The following is a 22,593-nucleotide window of genomic DNA, read 5'->3' on the forward strand; positions in this document are numbered from 1 at the left end:
AAATTAAAAAAAAATAATATTGTGAGCTTGAAGCAATAACATATTTAAATTAAAATAAAATTTTAAATATTGTTTCAATTAATCATCCTTTCTATTTTTTTTTTTTTGATTTTACAAGAAAATATATATTTCAAAGCTGTCCCTAATAAAGATTAAAAGAGGATAAAATATTAAATTCATAAAAAATAAAAGCCTTTAGTATATTATTTATGAATTATGTATTTTTTTACTATAAAATTGTTTACTGTAATTATTTTATCATTATATATTTAAAGTTTATAAAAAATTTACTATTGTCTATCTACAAATAAGAATCAAATATTGTTATGTATACAAGTAAATGTTTTAAAGCAAAATGATAACATATTATCTAACAAAATCACACTGTAATATGTTGGCCTTAATGTGCTGGAACATATGTAGTAAATAAATACTTTTCACATGTAACTTAAAATCACATATTATTACTATTTTGTGTTTATATCTATAGCGACGTTTACAAGATCATTTCCTAAGAAATAATCTGTCGCTACTATGTTTACGTCATCTTCCCATTCATCTCTGATCCACTTTGTCACATACTTATTTACTTCATCAGCAAGTTGTCGCAAATTATTTGTACGGAACACTAAATCCAAAGGCTGCGGTGTTAATTCAGCCATCAAAGCCCAGAGTGGATTTAATGTGGCTTTCCGCTCTCTTATTGATTTCAGTAAGAAGTTTTTCAGTTCCACAATTTTCTTTGTATTGCCCCAGTATTGAATAAGTGGGTCCCATAACCAATTATTTTCTGCAAAAATAATAAAATTGTCTAAAGTCTATTTGGAAGAAAAGATACGATAGTTACCGCTGACTGTTGTTCTGTCTGAGTAGCATATAATTAGATTCTTATTTCTAGCCCATATTTCATTCATAGACGGTCCTTTTCCTTCTTGCAAACTTTCCGGTGCCAGAGCAAGATCTCCAAGTTCTTGATATAATAAATTAGCAAAGTTTTTATGTAACGTGTAGTTAAACTTTGACGGATACGGAAATCTGTGGAAGTCCAATATAATAACTTCCTTGGGAGCGAATTCAAGAAACTTTCTGATTTCCCTAAATAGTGGTAACACTTTGGTGACTCGAACCAGATCATGGTTTATAAAATATCTAAAATTAATTATTTGTTTGATAAGTGAAAATTAAATACACATATTAGGAATCTGTGTTTACCCTTCATTCTCATAATATCCTATTCTGAAATCTAGATAACGAATTCCATGGACTAATTGATTCCAAATTGGTCTATCTTGATTTAAAATGTAATTTTCTAAAAATGGAGGAATCCCACTAAACGATCCCGAATTATGCGTTCCGGGAATTATAAGACTTCCTATTTTTTTCTTGCCAAGTATCATCCTGAAAGTAATAATAGATAAATCGATTGGTCATTTATCCGAATGCAAGATAATAATACACATATTTTCTAGTTTATTGTATGATTTACATTCACTTTCAATTTGATTTAAGATATAAGTTGCTATAAGTTGTACACTGTCGAATTAATCATTTTAGCATTGGTATGTACTATTGAAGGAATTTAAATAATCATAGTTTGCCTTTTACGTCATTAAATACATACTTAATCAATTAAAATATTCACCTTTAAAACTACGCAACATATATTTGTGGGTCATATCAGCAAACGTCATGATTCTACAATGGAATAAATGATTCAATTTAGAAGCGGCATATTCTTTGTAGTATTAAATAGATTGATTAAAACCGCCAAAAAATTACTCTTCTAGCTTGATATATTATTCATAGAACTATTTTGGTTTGTCTTAAAGAGATATTAGACGTTATTTTTACTAGTTTATAATAAAATAATCAGAGCAACAAATTATAATTTAATAGTAATATTATGTGAATAACTATTAATTAATTCAACCGTTAAATATATCATATGACTAAAATGGTTCATCTCTAAAGTGATACAACAGTTTTAATTTATAATTTAAATTAAATACCTTTAATCTGTACCTATTATCGTTCATCCATGTAGGTTGAATGCCTAGACATCGGAAATCAATTATTTGATCACCCCTCCAAGAAACAACCCAAAATGGGTAGCAGTGAGGGCCCGATTCTGGTCTTGAGAACGGCACATTGTAATTCCAGTTTCCTGGCAGCCAGGGTATATTGAACTTTATTCTAGTTTTGAAGTAGCCACCGGGAATCATTGACGCATTCAGCCTCAATAATGGCTGCACACCTTCCTAGAAATTAAATTAGATCAGAATAATAATGAAACTAAAAAATTAATTTACATCTCTATCCACTATATTTTTTGGATATAAAGCAATGTATTCAGGTCGAACTTCACCCTCTTCACAATTCGTAATCCAGTTTATCTCTATGTAGGATTGTGGATCTGATGAAACTGTAAGATGGACATTACCACATCTTCGGTATGCTGAAAAAAATATAAATAATTAGTATTCTCATAATTATAAATGCAAAACAGGAAAGACTGTTTAATTTTATTGTGATAAAACAAATCTAATAGACAATTAATTTGTACAAACGAAACGATGCGAATTATTACTAAAGATAATTTATTTGTGTACATTTACCTCTATAACCAATGACACTTTGTGCCACATTTAACAAGCAGAACAAAAACAAACAACTAAATGTTCCGCACATTTTGTGCCACTTCCTGCGGTCACACCTTTGAACAGATTCAATTTATTTTTGCACTAGTCACTCGAAAAGTTATCATGTTATCTATGGCATTAGCTTAACTCCAAACATTAAAAAAATCTTGTATGATGTTATTAATATTAGGTCTTCAACACTGACTGTACCATACATTGGAGCGACAATACGCTAGGCAAGCGCTTTAGTAATCACTGTTTTATTTATTGTTCACTTCTCGTCACCACGTAAACAAAATTATGGTCTACTTTCAGATGATGGATTTTATTGTACGGTGACCGTTTGCATATATTGAGGTGGTTGAATTTTCGACTGGGTTCAAGATGAAAACATAATTAAGCATAATTGGTCGACAAAATTTTATTGTTTAAAACGGAAGAGGATGTGTGAGTAATTTAATAATAAGGCAAACATGAAACGTTTTGAAGCAGATACGTACAGATGATTGAATATGGCTTTGAATGGAGATTATATATTGTAAAGGATATCCTTACATTTATTTATTCAATAAATATTAAACTTCACCAAAAAGTATGTATGTATTAACAAGTCACTTGTTTAATGTTTTTATCAGCTACAATATGTTGTGATGGTATTATTAGTATTGTGAGATCTTATTTCTACGAAATTTTTTGGTGTCATTTAATTATATTTGTATATCTAAACTAAAGACATTGAACATATTTACTCACATGATCTTATACTTTCCACACTTGTTAATAAATATATAAAATGTAAAATGACAAACATATACAAGTTCATTTTATCTCAGGCATAAATACATATAAGGATTATAAATATTTGAATATTAAAAGTAACTACTAATGTAGTAGTGCTAAATATAGATGTATGCAAAAGGTTATCTCCAATTTTATATAATTCATTTAATGGAAACCGCTTTAAAACAGTTCTCATGCAATACTTAAAATATATTAATTTATTAAAATACACAAATATCCAAATCAATTACAAATAAATAAATTAAAATCATACTGAATTTGAAGTAAGTTAAATTAGTAATAACTATGTGCATTAACCTTTCTAATATTTGTTTCAATAGCGACATTTACTATATCATTTCCCAAATGAAAATCAGTTGCCACGATGCCAAAACGATGCGATCGATTAGATTCTCTTAATAATGGAGAAAGTTCAGGATTTACTTCATCTGCCAATTTCTTCAATGAAGCTGTGAAGTCTTTTAAAATATCATTTGTTGTTAATGTTAATTCTGCACAAAGAATATGTATTAGACCATCTCTTGGCCTACTGGTCAAATATTTAATATAGTCTATTAGTTGGTCAGGTTTTTGTAAGTTTCCCCAATCACGTCTGAGACCTGCCATCAACCAAGGAGTTTCTATAAAAAGAAAAATGAAATAAAATATATAAATTCCTATTAAATATTAAATATCTATACCTGATACCTGCGTTCTATCGTTATAGTTGACAATTACCCTTTTATTCATGTTCCATATTTGCTTTAAAGTCAATTTATTTGCATAAATCGATAAAGGATTAGATAATATGTAATGTCCTAATATACTTTGTAACTGGCTCTGTAACCTTTTGTGTAGCTGATGGGAGAAAGGTTCTGAAAATTCGTGAAAATCCAATATTACAACTTCTTGCTTAGCTTTTTCTAAAAAACTTAAAACACTTCTCAATTCTGGTTCCAGTTTTGCGCACCTCGCAATTCCATGGTAGAGATAAAATCTGAAATATTTTATAAATGAATTTAATAATAACATATTGACAACATATCTTACTCGTCGTTATAGATGCCTACTCGCAAATCTAAATATCTTATACCAAAAACCAGTTGCGTCCAAATATCAGTGTTTTGAGTTAAAACGAATCTCTTAAAGAACCTAGTTATTGATTTTGTGATAAAAGCTCCAGAATCATGAGTTCCGGGAAGCATCATATTTGCCAATTGTAAATCTCCAAACCTAAACAAAACTTTCGAGTAAAAATATGAACAAAATTTATGACACTAGTGAATAATTTATTAACAAAGAGTCAACTTACTTTTCCATCCGAGTTGGTTCAATTTTAAGACACTGGGCATCGACAGTTGCATTATTTTTGAGAGCCTGAATAGAATAGTGAAAACAGTGGGCACCTGATTCTGGATAATCGTTTAGTCTGTCCCAGTTTCCAGGGAAATACGTACTAATTTCAAAGCCATGATTGGTTTCTAAATGTCCTCGTGGTCTGTCCACTAAAACTTGTTGTAGGGTTACTTGGGCTGCCTAAAACGATTATAAATAACATTGTAATATAATTAAAGATATTTGATAAAAAAAATAAAAAAATAAAAAAATTTCTTACAGTATTAATTAAAAGTAATGTATCTGGAATTAAGTCGTTTGTGAAGTCCCAATTAAGTACAAGATTTTTTTTGTAAGCTGAGATAGTTAAATAAATGTTACCGCTGTTATAACCTGGAAGCAAAAATAATATAATTAATTACTAATTAATGGAAATATACAACAAATAATTAAATATTTTTGAAACCTTTAAATATATAAATACTCACTATTTTCAAAGTAAGTTAGTCACGGTTAATTATTCTTTCTTAACTGAACCGTAACTGTTCAAGGATTTTCGTCAACACTTAGAAAAAGTGAAAACAAAGCAAGCGTATCCGTGCACACAAAACTGTCACTAATTCTACTTATATAAAAATAAAAAATTAATTTAAAAAGTACCTACACATAACAGAAGTAAAACTGGTACTAACAATCACTAAAAAAAGTATAAACGTAAGAGAAAACCGAAACATATTCTCACTGTACCGGTTCATGGGATCTACAGAACTATAGTGAGTAACATTACATTAGATGCATCTCATTATAACACGAATTATATGACACAAACATTTGTTAATTTGTTATCGTTTACCCATTCATATGTATATTATGGTGATTTTAAGAACACCTGAATAATCAGTAACAAAGTGACTTTGAACAATTGAACTAGGTTTTTATAAATTGAAACAAACTTCCTGAAATTAAAAACTAATTTTATAGAATAATAATTCTACCAAAAAAGATACAAATAAGTTTCTATTAATTTGCCCAGTATTATTAAAATTAACATAAGATAAATTAAATAAGTCATTCGTGATTTTACATTTATTTTGCATGCGTTAAACGCTTTTAAACATTTTAATTAATATATTTTTTAAAAAAATATAAATAATTTAAACCTGTATTGAGGGATTATAAACGATCAAAACATTTACAAGGTGGCACGTAATCAATATTTCGATTTTTTTAACCTCTTTAAATTAAAATTACTGTGAATATTTTTTTTCAATATAAGTTTTGCACAATTATCAAAAATAAATGGATATTTGTTTAAAATCACAAAATTAATTTCATTAATACGATATAACGCAATTTTAACATCGATATTTAAAATACAAATATTTAAGACATATTTTAGATATATTTATAACTATTTAAACAATATAAATATCAAAAAATCAAAAAATTGAAATAAAAATTAAAAAGGATATTGTTTCCTGTAAATAAGTAAGGAAATAAATACAATTTACAATATTTTCCACAATTTGTGTAGTATATTCCTGTTTGTAAACGACAAAATGAAAAGAAGTTTATCTGTTTCTTCTAAATAATATTTCATAAGTAAACGCTTCAAAATTTATATTTCATATATGAATGCTGGTAAAGTTCCAACTTCCAGGAAGTTCCGCAGGCATTGTACTCCTCCTACACATTTTGGAACGAATTAAACAGCTTGAAATATATATCATCATAATCAAGTTTTTAATATCTGCGTTAGTATATTAATTAAATAACCTGCAGTTTTACCCTTTCGAAAAATGAGTTTCATCATAATCTATGAATCTCTTTAAATGTTCTTTCTTTATACTCACAACATGCAAAAGAAATATAGAGTGGGACAAATCCAAATAATTTGAAATATATCAATAATCCACACTTTTCAATGAGATCGCTATTATGCATCTTTATCTAGGTTATTGTATTTCCGATTCTGTGAGTCGATGAAAATTCAATTGTATTAAAGAAATCATGGTTGCCTACCCATGACATCTACAACTACATATTCTTATATTAATCAAAGTGACGACTGGGAATCTAATTTACTAAAAAATATGTCATCTAATTGATTTATTATTGGGATATTAATTTGATTCTGGTATTTAAAAAACTTCATTATAGGAGGTATATGTTTAATGCAAACTTTAAATAATTTACAAATAAGGTAACCTACTGACTAATAGACTGTACAAACTGAGGTAGAACAAAAATCAGTCCTATTGTTGTAATGGGGCAAACAATCTTTGGATAAGAAAGTTTTAAATGCAAAATGTTAAAATAAATAAGAAAAAGAACAAACAGATTTTGCCCGTAATTTTGTCAATGTGTAATACTTAAATATAAAAATAAAATATCTCTACAATAAATATTCCTATGTACAATAATTTATAAAATTCTACAGATATGGTAGTTGAAAGTTACATAAAAATACTTTTTACATATAACTGTAGCATTAACTAGATTATATACACTACTGACCACTAATCAAGTCGCACTGAACACTAAAACATTAATTCATACACAATTATCTATTTACATTTAGTACAAGAATGATTACATTTAGTTATTTACAAACAAGTTTATAGAACTCGGATAGTTTTAAAGCAAAGAAATTCATATAGACATACTATTATAATTTTACATATTTCATATATGAAATTTTAAATTAACGCCACTAATGGTTGACAGAACAATTGTTTATAAATAATTATTGTATTTCTTATCAATAGTGGGTTAATTCGAGTTATTATAATTTACAGTAAACTTTAACTATTCTGTTGTGTCAATAAATTAAGAAGTTCCGCTTGATCCATGTTATTCAAAGTCTGCATATCAATGCCGAGGGCATTGGCAACACTCTCCATGTCTAAACCGAACGATTTCAGCAAATCTATGAAGCCCATTTCTTCGCCGGTATACGGATTTTGTAGTCGAGGACAAGAGTGATTACACTGAGGCCAGGAACATCGCTCCATCCTCCTATGAGCGCAATGACGCCCATTAGCACGTCTTTGGGAGTGGAGAACTGAACGTTGTGCGCGTTTGTCTAAAGCGCTCAATGTATTTGACGTGATTGGCATGGATGTTTGATTAGTGGAATTTGCGTGAGCGTTTTGGTTTAAACGATCTGAAAATTAAAAATGACATTTTAATTTTCTTCACTATATTATCGTGACGAAATAATCAATTAAATGTAAATAATAATTATGTACCTTTCCTTCTCTTGACCTTTCTGTTCTTCTTATGCTTCTTCCTTCTTTTCTTCTTATTACTTTCTAGCGCGTTGTCAATAGTCGAATTGTTTAAATTGTTTTCAATTTTCTCCGCGTGCTTTAGTTTCATCTGTCTATTGGCTAGCCTAGGTGGTTGGTCTCCGAACATTTTATTGTTCTTCAACCTCCTCGACCTCCTTTTACTGGTTTTTTGTTCCCAACAATGCAACGCCTCGGCGATAGAAATGTCGTCGATTTTTACGTTTTGCCAGTCTCTTTTCGTAAGTATAGAATGAGCGACGCAGGACGGCGCAAAGACGGCGGAAACGTTCTCAAAGCTGTGTCGCAACGCGTCCCCCATCTTATGTATGTAGTCCCATTGTTGCTTGGTCACGGGTGTACCGACGTTATCGGCGTTCATTTGAGCCTCATCAAAAAGCCATTGAAAAACAAATAATTCAGCTGAAAATAATAGATCATGTTAGTATAGGGCCGGATAAAAGCAGGGAGTTCACTTCAAATAAAAGCTCTCAGATCAATGGTTGAGACAGCGCAAACACAATTTAGAACGTAGAGGTAATAAATAAACGAGAAAGAGTCTTATAGTGCTCCATAAAAAAATAAGTGCGCGTTTGATTTCATTCATATGGACCCCATCAAACGTCAACTAATATTCAAATAATTTATTTGAAATCATAACGGAGGCCATTAACGTACCCTGCCTTTTGTACCGGTTTTGATAAAATTTGTTTTATTTTTAAACAAAAAGTTCAATGGGGTCATATGAGGTTTTTATTGCCGCGTTTTATGCGGTCAAACTAATAATAAAAATTATTTCCCTTCAGTTGATTTAGATTAGCCACGATATGGGCTCGTAAAATATATTATGTGATGGACAATTGGAACGTGGAAATACTGGTTTGTTTGATGAGCTTATATCTTTTTATGCGTATAAAAAATTTGACACAAACAATGTAATTTGAGTAATAATTCTAAAGTACTACTAGTGATTGTTTTACTTACATTTTAAAAATGGGTAGAGGCGGTATCCGAAATAACATTTCCACGCGTCATACGGGTATTCTTGTTTGCATCTACTGGGAATTTTTCCTTTCCAATACTCCATTCCCTTTCGACTTGCTTCAACTGTAGGTTTCAGGGTACTTCCAAGAGCATAGGGAGATCTATCCAAGAACCATCCGGAATCAGTCACTCCTCTTATATTTATTTGTTTCAAGTTTAATTCTTCATGGAGGAGTTCCTTGACGAAGTCAAGATTTAGCATAACACCAGTTCCTCCAGCGCTGCTTCCTGTGAGTAACAGGTCAGTACTATTCTCTAGTCCGAGAGGAATGAGGTCTTTGATAACTTGCTGGATAACTAGGGAGCCCATAAAACTGAACATATCTTGAGGTGACGCTTGTTTGGTGCCACTCCAAATATCACTTGTGCAATATGGAATGAAGACGTGATTTGTGTTCCACCAAAATGGATTTTCTTCCATATTATTGGATAAAATTCCACCTACTAGAAGGAAAATTACTGTTAGTTCCTGTAATCATTAACTTAATGGTTTGTTTAACTTACTGTCTCTGGTGTCAGGCCACTGAGAAGAGGTCATATAATGTCTTTGATGTAACCATCTAGTTCTGCAGCTATGATGGTCATAACAATACCAACCACCCTCCAGGAAAATTATCCATTTCTTACTAGTATGGGATTTTCTTAAATAAAATCTGAAAATAAGAGGTTTAATTAATTATACAATAATAATCATTATTATTATAAATAAAAAAATTATATTTCTTTTATTTAACCATATATATTGACATAAATGTTTCCAATATGTTTTAAAAAAGCACAACCAAATACATTAAGGGTAAACATCGTACATTCAAGTTAAATTAACTCGGTTTCACTTACCAATTGGTAATTAAAATTTATGCAATGACGCTGTTTAATTAAATAAGCTTTAATTAACTTTTTGTAAATATAATTAATCACACAATAAATTTGAAAATTAACTGTATTGCAAAATTAATTTTCATTTGATGCATTCTTCATGAGCCTATAGAATTCAACAATTTTAATTAACGTAATTACCCCGATTGAGATCCATCGTTGCAAGTAATCGATCGGTTTGATAGAAAAACTTTCTTCAAAGCTCTGACATCCTGTTCCGGTCTTGTTTCTGTAGTCTGACTGAATCGTTGTATTGTGTTGGAATAAATCGGCTGTTCGTAGGAATCATCGTTTATGGTGTTGGGAAAAGCCGCACATACTCCTATACAAAGTGAAAAAATCTGAAATAAAATGAAATAAAAGATAAATAAATAATAAACACAGCGTAAAGTAAAATACCACATAATAAAAACTATGTAAAGAATATATAGTCGGTTTGATGGGAACACCTGTGTATAGTTTGTGTAAAATCATTTCAACTAGCACCATTGGGTGGGTATGAAAAGGCTCAATACGGTAGCTATGAAGTAAATAGAAATTGTACGGGTAGATGTATAGAAACCTCATTAGAAAACAAAAGAATGATACACGCGGCTTTATAAAAAGAATCATCTGGATATAAAAGAATGGATATAATAACTGTAAGATGCCCAGTCGATTGTCGGACACTGAACTATAAGGCTCTTTTACTTTTGCCGCCAATAGTTAACGTTTACAATTATTACGAATCGTTACGTGATTTGTTGTTACGTCTTGCAAAAGCTATTAACAACAGGCACAGATTTTTTTCCAACTTGGATTACGGATTTTATTTAGCATTACTTGTCATCAGGATAATTATACTGATTACTATAATTTATATAGCTCGTAAAATCTCTGAATTTCACAATTTTTTGCTCGCATTTAGATTTATTGAACGTTGATTAATTAAATGTTCCTCAATTTCGCTTGCTCCACTTTAAAGCAAAAATAAAAGATGCAGTGCCGGCTAACCACTAATAAAACTGTGTTTAAAGTAAATTAATTTTTTGGAACCTAATTAAATTCCCCTGATTCCAAGAATATCCAGCAACCTACTTTATAAGCCTGCGCTCATTAATTTCCAAAATTTTACTACTAACAAATAATAGACCGTTTTGTCCGTCTATTAAATATCGTATTAAGATTATCATAATATCACATGCAGCGGTTTTAAATATTTGAAATATCTCCTTATAAATGAAAGATTTGAGATCAAACTGGTTCACTTCAAAGGCGGCTCAAGTTTAACAATGTTCGGCGTTTCGTTTTATAAGAAGCCTGTTGTGTATATTGTTTAGAATGGTTCAACGGTGAATCATTAAATCTCACAGCAACAATTATATGCTTACGCCGCGAGTTCTCTTTTATCTTCGGCTAAATACTGGGCGTTAAAAATTTTGCACTTTAATAATTCTCAAAATTTACACAATAACATGTGTGTTACTAATTACTGTTTTTTAAGATATTCGTTCACAATTAGTGAATTTCTTAGATGTTACAGTTTCTATCTGTTTATTGATTAAAAAATCAAGTCAAAAATATTTTCCACGTTTGTGATATTTTAAAATGTAGCAGGTAAATTCATATTCATTCGGGAATGTTTGAACATTCGCAACAAAATTAGAGTAAAACAATTCCAAATATGCGTTGAATAATCCATTAAATAATTTAGCTAATACTTTTGTGGTTCAGGTTTGTACAAATCAAATGTTAATCGAAATTATTCCGAAATCGCCTTTCATTGCGTAATAAGTATATTAATTCTTAATAAACTATTAAAATGTCTGGCCATTATCAGGCGACATGAAAGGAGCCGCTCCCGGAGATATATTGGTTGTAAATAAACTCAGCACGGTCACCTAAAATCCTAACATTTCGTTCATTTTACACCTTCTAAATGCAGGTGTTCTTTTTTACTTTTTGCTGCATTCGCTTTATTATTACCAGGTATAGTGAAGTCAAGTACTTTCAAATCAAAGCGGTTTATGCTCTTCCTGGTTTACGACGTTTTCTGGGATATTGCTGTTTCACTCAGTAAGTACAAAACCATTACCATTTTATGGTGTTATTAATATTCGGCCTTTACGAATCGAAATTACAAATAAAAATGTTTCGGTCTATTTTGATGATCCAGGTAAGATTTTCACTAATCTCCTCATTTCACCATAAAGCTTTAATTAAGTACAACCATTTTACACAGACCAATTAAAAGAAACTTTGTTTTGATACGTTCACTCCATAGTTCCACGTACAAGCATTAATTTCAGGAGATAATTCTTTAGTTAATGTGCTCAAGACCAAAACAGCATCATTTATAAAATTTCCAGTGAAGCATGCCGCTGTCCCGTCTAAATTCATATTTAATTTTAATGGTTCCCAAATAATTACATGGACCTTTTATTGGCTCCAAACACAAAGTAATACATCCTATTAACGAAAATTATTAGTATTACCGGCCGTGGTTCAAAGGCGTTGTAATAGATATAATTTTTCAGATGTAAATGGTTGTTTACACCTTGAACGGCAGAACGCTGGTCAAACGTTGAAGGGTCAAAAAGAAGTAAAAGTAAAAAAATGCCAGGCTTTAACCGTAATACGTAGTTGATATTTAGTCTCGCGTACTTACAGCAACTCAGGTCCATGTTGCCGATGTTCTTGTTGTATCACTCAAAAATTGGTATATACTTCAAATTAAATTATTACATATTACGAAATTCACGTGTTAAACTGAAGTTTTCTTTTCCAAACTTCTTGAAACTCTAACAAATAAGCTCATATATAAGCAGTGGGTTTATTGGAAAATTGTTCAGGGTTTTTCAGAATTTTTTTAGTAATATTTAGAAAATTTAGAATGGTGTAAGAAGATGTTATTTACCGTGTCTCAAAAACCCCTAAAGAGATGTTTTTCACTCACAGTGTACTTAGAAAATCTTAAATTACTCTTATAGGGTATCTGAGCAATTAAAGATAATTGTTTTTTTTTTCACACTGCCCAAATAATGTTTAATTAAAACTATTATTGTTACATTTTTTTCAAAAACTTAAAATTGGTTAACGTTTCATTTAGTTTCAGTACTTTTTAAAACCAAACATTTTCTAGTCAATATTTGGTTTTAATTTTCATAGATTTAACAAGACCTTCTGAAGAAGCTCCCAGTTGGGGGTATTTATCTAGAAATATCTTCCCTGCGTACTGCCGATTTCAATATTTATTTTAAATTGGAAAACAGCCTTGATAATGTATTTTTGGCGTTCGTTGCATCAAGCCCGTAAAATCGACAACGTTGCGGTAAAGCAGCGGTGCAGTGTCAGGGGGTGTGCGGGACGATGCGATCCCTTCTGCCGACAGTAGCAGATAATAAGAGGCTTACCGATGCTTTGAAGATGCCGCCCGAGCACCTACACTGTTTTTAAATTAAATTACTCATTTCATGTTACCTCGGGTTATTCGATAGTCTATAGGCTCTCGAAACCACAGAGTTTATACGCTCTCGTTCTAAGTCCAATTGGTTTTCCGGTAAATGGATTTGATTTCGTGCGATTTGCCAACCGATCGGCCGACTATAATGTGTATGCGATGGAACGGGGGAATGGAATACATATTATTTTATTCTCGTGTTTTCGTTCATTTGTCAGAATGCTGCGGACGCAGGATTTCTATCTACCGTTTAAATAACAGTAAACTTTTTCCATTTTCACTAACGAGTGAGAAACTAAATTATTATTGAAAAAACTTCAGAAATGAAGCCCATTTCCTGTCATTCGCAAGTTATGGTCGCAGATCTCGAACTGAAAGGACAATGTTTCAGAACCGATGTGAATCCACATGATGTGATGATCGGAACTTGTCACTTTGTGAGGTGCGATCAATCAACAGTCCTCGACGAACCGGACAACTGTCAACATTAGGGCAGGTCGTGGACTTGTAAATCGGCGATCATTTAACAATTTGCCTCAAAGGCGACATGGATAAATTGCAGTGCCTACGAGTGTTTCTTTCAAAATGATCTGCCGTTAATTATTTCCAACCCTCGCATCTTTTTCCTCAATCCTTGACATTTTTAATGGATTGGAACAATTTACTGGAGAAATAAAATATAAAAATAAAACCTGACACGGTGAATGATTGGGATGGATAAATGGGAAGCGGTGTATGTGTATTTTAATTAGTAAATAACAATGTCGTTAATAATAAAAATGTAATTTACTTTGTGAAAATTGATGAAGCATTTGGCGAAATTTAAGAGGTCCGTTGAACATAAAAGCGAAGATTTATAATCATATCTTTATTTGGCGGCAATCTTGAACATACTTGTCGTCCCTTAATGTACCACTTGTGATTTATCATCAATTAATATTTATTAGCAAAACAATAAATTTTATTAATAATCCCCAAAATTATTATTTTAAATACGTAACCAAAGATGCGAGTTACCCGTGCAGTATAGCAATAAAAAGAAAATAATGAAACTAATGATCTTAAATCTCTGAAGAGCAGCTGTTTTATTCTTTTAAAAATTAACATAAAGTATAATGAATTTTTAATGAGAAACATCTTAGTTCTTTTCTTTTAAGTTTCAGCGGTTAAATTGGAGTTTTACACTGGATTCATTTCGTTTTAGCTACGAAAAAGTTTATGAACAAAGAATAATTAAGTTTAAAATCCGCTGAAAAAACAGTTCTAAAAGAAATCGTTTCAGTATTTAAAAGACTTGAACAAAGTATAATTAGTGAAATTAATTACCAACAATTGCGCCAAACGAAATATCCTTGTACAAATTTATTTATGGAAATTAAAAAATTCCTTTTAAGTACTTCTTATTCCATTTAACAAGACGTCTTTAAGGGTGGTTAACTGTTTAATCGCGATTCAATTTAAAAATTCGAAAAAACCTAATTGGGTTATGTATAACTATCCCTAGCCTTTGGGGGATTAATTCTCGTATTAATGCCGCATTTCATAACGCGCTTAATTGCGGAATTTTATTCTCAAGCCTTGTAACACAACCTGTTGACGGGAACCAATAAACCTAGTGTCCGTCCTGTAGTGTTCCCCGGAAATTGAAATTTGCATTCGGTTTAATCTCATTATAGCGTAACGATAATCCTTCGAGATGAGTTGCTTTAATTATTCAAAAACGAAAATTCAGTTTTGCGTTGTGAAGCTATGGATTGTAATTAAGTGGCAATTTTGTTCTACTGAAAATTTAAACGCCCGTGAAACTTACCAGGCACCCGAGATTTTATTATTTATAAACAAGAGGATCCGATCACGAAGCTTCAAAAAATTGTTAATTATAGCTTGTAAACGTTACTATTAGATTTTATAATGGATTAATAATCGCAGTTTATGGGTTATTGTGTAAAATATTCAATATTGGTTACACAAACTATTATATTTGCATACTAATTCCAAAACAATTTTAAACCCAGCAACTTGCGTATGTATGCAGTTCCACTGCTTATAGCAATTACCCTCGGTCATTAAATTTTACTTGCTTCCGTACAATTTGAAAACAATTTACATGTATTAAATGCATATTAAAATTTATAACATTTTAAAAAGGAGTTTTAAATAATTTGCGATGTAAATTTAAAATGTGGCGTCGATTAATTTATCCGCTGCAGTTTCTTCCTGACTGAAAATGGTTTGTGTCGAAGCGATTTTGGAAATAAATTAAGTGTGGACGGAAATCGACGGAACTAAGGATCAAATATTTATTACTTTATGAGTTTACCGTTGCATACAAATTGCATGACCATATAAATTCTATCCAGTTACAAGTTTCAACATATGTCTGGTTTGCTTGACATCCTAATCCGTATGGGGATTAATTGTACCAATTAATCAATGCGTATTGACAGACTGTCTAGGGATGTTATGAACCGGAACGATTATGATATCTATTTGATAATTGTTTGCGTAATTGTATTTGGGTATCTGCGATCATATGCGTTTCAGTTAATTAGACATATATTGCGTTATAATTACAAATAAATACTCGTTAAGTTTATCAGATTACGGCATAATAAAACGAATCACGAACAATGAGCCTTTATATGATTTTGAAGATTTTTCCATGTGGTTCGGTAGATGTATAAAAAATAATGGCCGGGCTCGTTATTATCGAAAGATTTATGCCCGATTGTGCGGTTCACCTATAAGAGGTAGCTTAAAGGACCTTAAACATACCACCACAAAGCAATTGACGTCCTTTAATCATAAATTGATCAATCGAATAAGTTGATTCAAAAAAATAAAACATTTGCAATATCCAGTTTTGTTGTTGGCGGCATCCTTTGAGGAATTATGTTGGAAAGTCACGCATCAGATGTGTTTCTATTGAAATTTTCTTTACGCCGAGTTGCGTTAGTCCTTTCTAAACACCGGTCTTCGTATACAGGGTTTGTCGAGAGGTTTTTCTGCTGATAAATAATAATAAATAAATATACATATGTTATATATTTAATGAGATAAAATCTTTCTCATATTAATTTTAAATTATAAAGGCACAATTCTCTGGTTTCATTTGATAATATATTTTGTAAATATTTATTAGTGATCAATACTGTGAAAAATATGACAGTTGAGAAGTTTTTATTTTTAGTTTTATTTCGAAAATCTGCGAAATTTAGTAAATTTAAAATGAGGAAGCACAATTGGCTTTTCGTGTATTAATTGGCTGCATTCGGTTCATATCTAGATTACAAAATAATCGAAAAAGCTTGTTCACGAATCCCCAAAATTCCAATTCGCCCTGTGCAGCGCACCGAAATGGTCTGTTGTGTTCCCTTTCGTCACTGTAGATTTGGGTCGCCGATTTATGGTGAGACGGGAGCGTGTGGGAAGTTCGCCGACTGCTTTGATCTCGCCGACGTTTCGCCGGTAGCCGGGGACAGCTGATGGCGATCGCGCGCCCATCTCTACTACGTTACTACGTTTACGTTTTACTACGGCACCATTGTACAACCTGTGCAAAAAGAACGCAACAGGCACATAAGGTGATCGTCGCTGAAATGGGTAACGCTGAAGTTTCGTTTCGTCGTTTTTGTTCAGCAGTTCGAGAAGTGAAATTTCAGAAAAAACAAGTTTAATCGCTGTTTTGGATTAATTTGTTTTTAAATTCGTCCCGTAAAAAAAAGACACACACACACACATTTCAGATCGGTTCATCTGAAAGTTTTTTATCCAATCACAAATGTATTCTAAAAGCTCGAGCATTACCAATTTAAACCTGCCGTGCTTGAAGAAAACATCCGATTATCAAGCGCGGCTACGTTTCTACGTATTTTCTTCATTTTTTCAAGATAATTGCATTGCACATATATTACAACTCCGCATTTCTCTCTTTGTCGCAAGTTTACGTAAATATAATTAATTACAAAAAAACTGTCTCTTTCCATTTTAATCAGTAGATCGCGGCAAGCGCTTACAATTTAAATGAGACATCCCATATACAACAGACATAAAGCGGTTTGTATAATGTTTATGCCTGCATTATAGTAAACAACCAACCTCGGTGACAATTAACGTTTTTCGAAATATTTTATTAGTACCATTTACATATCTACCGCGCCGATCCCAAGTTTGTTGACTGCGTACATTACAGTTTTAAAGAAGGTTAATAATTACATCCTCGGTTGTACTACGACAAACAAAAAACTGGAAATTTCTTATGCATTTATGGCCGCTACTTTTGCTTTATAAAATACCTGGGCTACGCTAAGTAGACGAGGTGTGAGAAAACCAAGAAGTGCTTTGCTCAGCAATAAATATGGCGAAATTATAATTCCCATTTAATTAACTGTCTTCATTATTAATACGTAATAGGTATTTATGCAAAGAGATGCAAAATGATTCCGCTAAATTTTCTCAGTTTATCTACTTACATAATTTTCTACTTATCACTTTGATTATATCAAATATACCAAAGTACCCACATACAGAAGACTCCAGATTCTTCAACATTTTTTTACATTTATATCTTTGTTTTTGATACCTTGAAAAGAAATATTTTATTCAAATGAATACTAATTAATTCATTAATTTTCACAAATAGATAATAATCTTCATTTTTCCATATAAATATTTAATAAATCAATAGGTTTTCGAATCATTATTAAATTTTAAACATTTAAATTAATCCAAAGCCTCTGAATTATATTTGTCTTTGATTTTAATAATTTTGATTGAAATATTTTACTCAAATGGAAACAATTAATTTATTAATTTCAAATAATTAAAAAAAGTGGAAATACTCTTCATTTATTATTAAATCAATGCACTATCAATTCGGTAATTATATATTTGTGAACCCTTAAAATAAAAAATATGTATATTATAAGTGTTTTAGAAGAACTACTTATGGAAGTTTCGTATTCTTCTCATAGTTTTTTCCATTTCCATCCTTTCTTTGGGATACTTCTAATACAAATATTTAACTCAATAAAGACTAATTAATTAATTAATCTCAAACAATTCAAAATGTGGAGAATAATCTTCATTTGTCATTAAAAATTAAATCGTTGAGTTGAACAAAAAATATGTATATTAAATTGTTTTAAAGGAACTACTTATAGAAATTTCGTATTCTTCTCATAATTTTTTCATTTGCCTTTATTTAGAAAATTTTTAATAGAAATATTTTACTCAAATGTCTACTAATTAATTTATTAAACTCAAAACAATTCAAAAAGTGGAAAATAATCTTCATTTGTTATTAAAATATTAAATCATTAGGTTGATTAAAAAGTATGTAATTAACGGTTTTAGAATAATTACTTATAAAAGTTTCGTATCCTTCTCATAGTTTTTTTCCATTTGCCTTTATTTGGAATACTTCTAATAGAATTATTTAACTCAAATAGATACTAATTAATTCATTAATCTCAAACAATTCAAAAAGTGAAGAATAATCTTCATTTGTCATTAAAATATTAAGTTGTTAGGCTGAATGAAAACTATATACATTAACTTGTTTACAAAGGACTATAGACTAATAGAAATATTTAACTCAAATAGGTAGTAATTAATTCATTAATCTCAAACAATTCAAAAGTGGAGAATAATCTTCATTTGTCATTTAAATATTAAGTCGTTGGGTTGAAGTACATATATTAACTTGTTTTAAAAGGACTACTTATAGAAGTTTTGTATTCTTCTCATAAGTTTTTTCATTTGTTTTTCTTTAGAAAGCTTTTAATAGATATATTTTACTCAAATTGATACTAATTAACTTATTAAACTCAAACGATTCAAAAAGTAGAGAATAATCTTTATTTGATATAAAAATATGAAATCGTTGGGCTGAGTGAAAAGTATGTCTATTACACATGTTTTAGAAGAATTACTTATGTAAGTTTCGTATTTTTCCCATATTTTATTTATGCACTTGTTTAGGATTTAATAGAAATATTTTACTCAAGTTGAGAGTAATTAAATCATTAATCTTAAACAATTAAAAAATGGAAAATAATCTTTATCTGTCATTAAAAAATGTATATTTTACATATTGGTGAAAAACCTCTGGATTATTTGTCATGATTTTATAACATTTATATCTTTGTTTTAACACTTGTAATAGAAATATATTTTACTGGAATTGACACCAATTAATTCATTAATCTTAAACAATTAAATAATGTGTAGAATGAGAATAAAATATTAAATCAATGTACTTATTTAGTACTTAGAAAACGATATAATATATTTATAATGAATAAACGATGTTTCCCACATTTGTCAAATATACAAACGTTTCGTATTATGAGTTCATTTAAAATTTTATATCTTATATATTAACAACATTTAACAGTGTGAATTTATATGAGATATTATTTAGATACAAATGTGGACGTATTGATTTGAATGCTTTTTTGCCATTTCAATCGGGGTTCCGTACCGGAGCACATCATCGTCGTCATCATTCTCCATAAAACGGTTTCCGAAGACAAACAATACGTTAAACCTAAGGCACACCGGTCGAATTCAAAGGAGGCCAGGAGGGATCCACTCGTCCCGACCAAAGTTGGTCACGGCACGGCGGCAGCGGCGACCAAGCAAGGCGAGCGGACCGGAGCGGAGAGCACCGCATTTGTTAATCTGTAATTGAGAGTTCGCAGTGGAGCACCTTGTTACCCGTGGCCGTGCGCTTGCCATTGTGGCGCGCCTTTTGATCTCGCAATTAGTGCGACAAGTCTCGCCGCGGTCCCTCATTACCGATACAAAGTAATGCCGCCACTCTCTACCGGTTCGACTTGAGCCGGTACTTCCGCTCCTCCTGCTCGGGCCTGAGCCCGGACTCTCTTCTCGCTCTCACGTCGCACGATGACACGGACCGAGCAAATGCGGGATAATCCTCCCACCGGTGCCGATTTGCCGCTTTCATTCTGGTCTTAGCTGATTTTCGGATTTTACCCCGTTAAAATGCGAGATTATAACACCTACGTGGTCGCACACATTTCGCAATCAGCAACGCTATTTGACTACAGTAGGCAATGCCTTTGATGTCAAGGGGAAATTAAAGTAGTTCCTAATTCCAATTACCACTATTTGTTTGGTTTGTTTCTGACATTAATTTGGCGATTTATGAAATTGTGTTCCAAGTCACTTCATTAATGAAAACTTCAGGAAACAAATTTTAAATAGATAAAAAATATATTTGACATACTCTTTATATTACTTAATTAAGTATTTAAATGTACTCGGTTCGAAAGAAGCCAAAAAATGGGAACATGCTTAAAAAATTATGGTTACAGGCCTGATCTCTGTGTATGTGTTATCTTGGCCGTCGTCAACATCCAGATATATGCCGCGTCTCGTTTTATCTCAGAGAGATGCCGACCACGGCACACGGCAAAGAATGTGTTCGGAGATCGTAATTAATGAGATCAATTTGCCATTCGAGACTATTACTGTAACCATCTCGGAACAACAAAGTTACCATAAATATCTTTTTTGTGAAAAATAGTTGATATACGCGCATATATTATGTAGGTAATATTACATCATATCTTTATAATTTGTTTATTAAAACTGAACTAAATGTCTGATTACTAAGTACTCTAAATTTTATAAGACGTAAGATAGGTACTTGACTTTCGTACATTAGAAGTTGGTGAAAAGGAGTTAATTACCGTAATAAATTATTGTAAATGGCATATTTACTGCCCAAAGGTCATGCAATTTTATAGCGTACCTATTATATTACATAAAACCCGGTTCCTTTTAAAGTCAGGATAACTGTACCTTTATGTTATTCTTTGTCGGCAAGTTTATTTATCATTTTACTATAACTTCATACTTAATTGTTTTGAAATTAATATTTCTAAAATGGGCAAATGCAATCCGATGATGACTAAGTTTTTTAATTGTGTTGTTAAACGAATTACCAATGCATACACTATGTTTGTCATGTTATTGTTGTTTGTACTAAATATTAAATAATTTTAAAAATATTTTTAGATAGATAATACATGCACGTGTTATTTATTTTCAATGATGTTTAAATTATTCGAATATTTTTATTGTACGGAGTCAAATCAATTCTTCTTATATCAAGTGGTACTAACTACTTTATCACCACGAGATATATTACTTTAGGTTACCCTGGATTAATTAAAATTATTGGTTAAATGTTAGATGCAAAAATTGGCCAAGAATTTATTTTCATCAAGTCACAAACATTGGGCACCACTTAATACGAAGAAGAACTTTTAATTTGACTCACCCCGTACGTTACGGAAAAAACAGTTGCATCTCGACGAAATAGCATACATCCTTTCACTTTTCGCCACAGAGCACACCGATTTTTTTCCGCCGACTAAAACACGTGCGTGTATCCCGAAATAAGAATTCAAATCTTTTACGTCTCATACCTGTGCCAACGCGCGCATGTCTGCACGCCTCCGTTGACCACCTGCTTATACCCAGTAACTAACTTCACTCACTAACACTGTTCTTACAACTGAAGTAGTTCCATGGACCAAACAGTATATAAGGACCCCACCACCCTTTGGGCCAGGGGGTGCGCACCTCTCATTATCACCGGGGTTGATCGCAATCTCTTTGCGGTGATCCGAGATGGATTCCTACGCTTTCAGTCCTTTTTAAATGTCACAGGCACAAAGGCATTGAAATCACCGCGATTTTGTATTGTTCCGCAATTGTGAAACGTATAGTTTACGACGAGTATTTTTTTTGTGAAAGGGTAATTTTGATTTATACCTTTTATTGGAAAGTACTTTTTACATTTTACCGTGAAAATAAGACGTTTTGACAAACGTCAATTAAATTAGAAGCGTAACTTAAGGTTAACAGACAAATTTATGGCCTAAAATTTAGTGATATTTGTTCTTAAACTTAATGTAAAAACGTTTTTTATTAGTAAATTCAATAGTATTCAAAAGTGAACTCCCATATTTCCCCCTTAATGACAAAATTAATTGAATCAGATAAATGAATTAAATAATAAATATTTCAACAGAAAATTATTCAAAATAAATATTTAACACAATTTATTGAATAAATGTGTATTTGATTAAACCAAATAAAATTACATCAAATTTTTGATTTTAATTAACGGTTATTTGTAAATTATTATGAC

The 22,593-nt window shown here is 31.2% G+C and overlaps 3 protein-coding genes across 4 annotated transcripts; all 3 read right to left on the reverse strand.

The window, feature by feature from the left end:
* Window positions 1-172: 172 nt before the first annotated feature.
* Window positions 173-3,466, reverse strand: LOC109596686 (PI-PLC X domain-containing protein 1). Of its 2 annotated transcripts, none has more exons than XM_049965035.1 (6): window positions 3,393-3,466; window positions 2,310-2,455; window positions 2,023-2,258; window positions 1,213-1,398; window positions 848-1,149; window positions 173-790 (listed from the first exon to the last, which is right to left on the reverse strand). In XM_049965035.1, exons 1-6 carry the CDS (start codon window positions 3,460-3,462, stop codon window positions 468-470), a joined length of 1,263 nt encoding a protein of 420 aa, XP_049820992.1. In that variant the 5' UTR covers window positions 3,463-3,466; the 3' UTR covers window positions 173-467. The 2 variants fall into 2 exon arrangements, with proteins under 2 accessions (XP_049820992.1, XP_019867816.2); XM_020012257.2 differs by lacking the exon at window positions 3,393-3,466 and adding an exon at window positions 2,616-2,915.
* Window positions 3,045-5,489, reverse strand: LOC109596688 (PI-PLC X domain-containing protein 1-like). Its single transcript, XM_049965036.1, has 6 exons — window positions 5,419-5,489; window positions 5,035-5,147; window positions 4,732-4,955; window positions 4,470-4,652; window positions 4,121-4,416; window positions 3,045-4,060 (listed from the first exon to the last, which is right to left on the reverse strand). The coding sequence occupies exons 1-6, from the start codon at window positions 5,486-5,488 to the stop codon at window positions 3,714-3,716; spliced, it is 1,233 nt and encodes a 410-aa protein (XP_049820993.1). The 5' UTR covers window position 5,489; the 3' UTR covers window positions 3,045-3,713.
* Window positions 5,490-6,929: 1,440 nt separating this feature from the next.
* On the reverse strand, window positions 6,930-22,257 carry LOC109596685 (palmitoleoyl-protein carboxylesterase NOTUM). The gene is made up of 6 exons (XM_020012256.2): window positions 21,866-22,257; window positions 10,109-10,308; window positions 9,593-9,741; window positions 9,029-9,532; window positions 8,006-8,467; window positions 6,930-7,920 (listed from the first exon to the last, which is right to left on the reverse strand). The coding sequence occupies exons 1-6, from the start codon at window positions 21,881-21,883 to the stop codon at window positions 7,559-7,561; spliced, it is 1,695 nt and encodes a 564-aa protein (XP_019867815.1). The 5' UTR covers window positions 21,884-22,257; the 3' UTR covers window positions 6,930-7,558.
* Window positions 22,258-22,593: the final 336 nt, after the last annotated feature.

Source organism: Aethina tumida, chromosome 3 (assembly GCF_024364675.1).
Source record: "Aethina tumida isolate Nest 87 chromosome 3, icAetTumi1.1, whole genome shotgun sequence".
NCBI classification, from domain to species: domain Eukaryota; kingdom Metazoa; phylum Arthropoda; class Insecta; order Coleoptera; family Nitidulidae; genus Aethina; species Aethina tumida.

What these genes read in the sequence shown, in the direction of transcription:
- LOC109596686 (XM_020012257.2), bottom strand. Translation starts at nt 2,688, where the DNA reads ATGTGCGGAACATTTAGTTGTTTGTTTTTGTTCTGCTTGTTAAATGTG. An exon ending in AAAATATAGTGGATAGAGAT is followed by an intron (nt 2,259 to 2,309) that starts GTAAATTAATTT and finishes TTTAATTTCTAG; the next exon opens with GAAGGTGTGCAGCCATTATT. An exon ending in ACATGGATGAACGATAATAG is followed by an intron (nt 1,399 to 2,022) that starts GTACAGATTAAA and finishes TATTACTTTCAG; the next exon opens with GATGATACTTGGCAAGAAAA.
- LOC109596688 (XM_049965036.1), bottom strand. Translation starts at nt 5,488, where the DNA reads ATGTTTCGGTTTTCTCTTACGTTTATACTTTTTTTAGTGATTGTTAGT. An exon ending in GAACCAACTCGGATGGAAAA is followed by an intron (nt 4,653 to 4,731) that starts GTAAGTTGACTC and finishes AGTTTTGTTTAG; the next exon opens with GTTTGGAGATTTACAATTGG. An exon ending in CGATAGAACGCAGGTATCAG is followed by an intron (nt 4,061 to 4,120) that starts GTATAGATATTT and finishes TTCTTTTTATAG; the next exon opens with AAACTCCTTGGTTGATGGCA.
- LOC109596685 (XM_020012256.2), bottom strand. An exon ending in CCTCTACCCATTTTTAAAAT is followed by an intron (nt 8,468 to 9,028) that starts GTAAGTAAAACA and finishes TATTATTTTCAG; the next exon opens with CTGAATTATTTGTTTTTCAA. An exon ending in AAAGGTCAAGAGAAGGAAAG is followed by an intron (nt 7,921 to 8,005) that starts GTACATAATTAT and finishes TTTAATTTTCAG; the next exon opens with ATCGTTTAAACCAAAACGCT.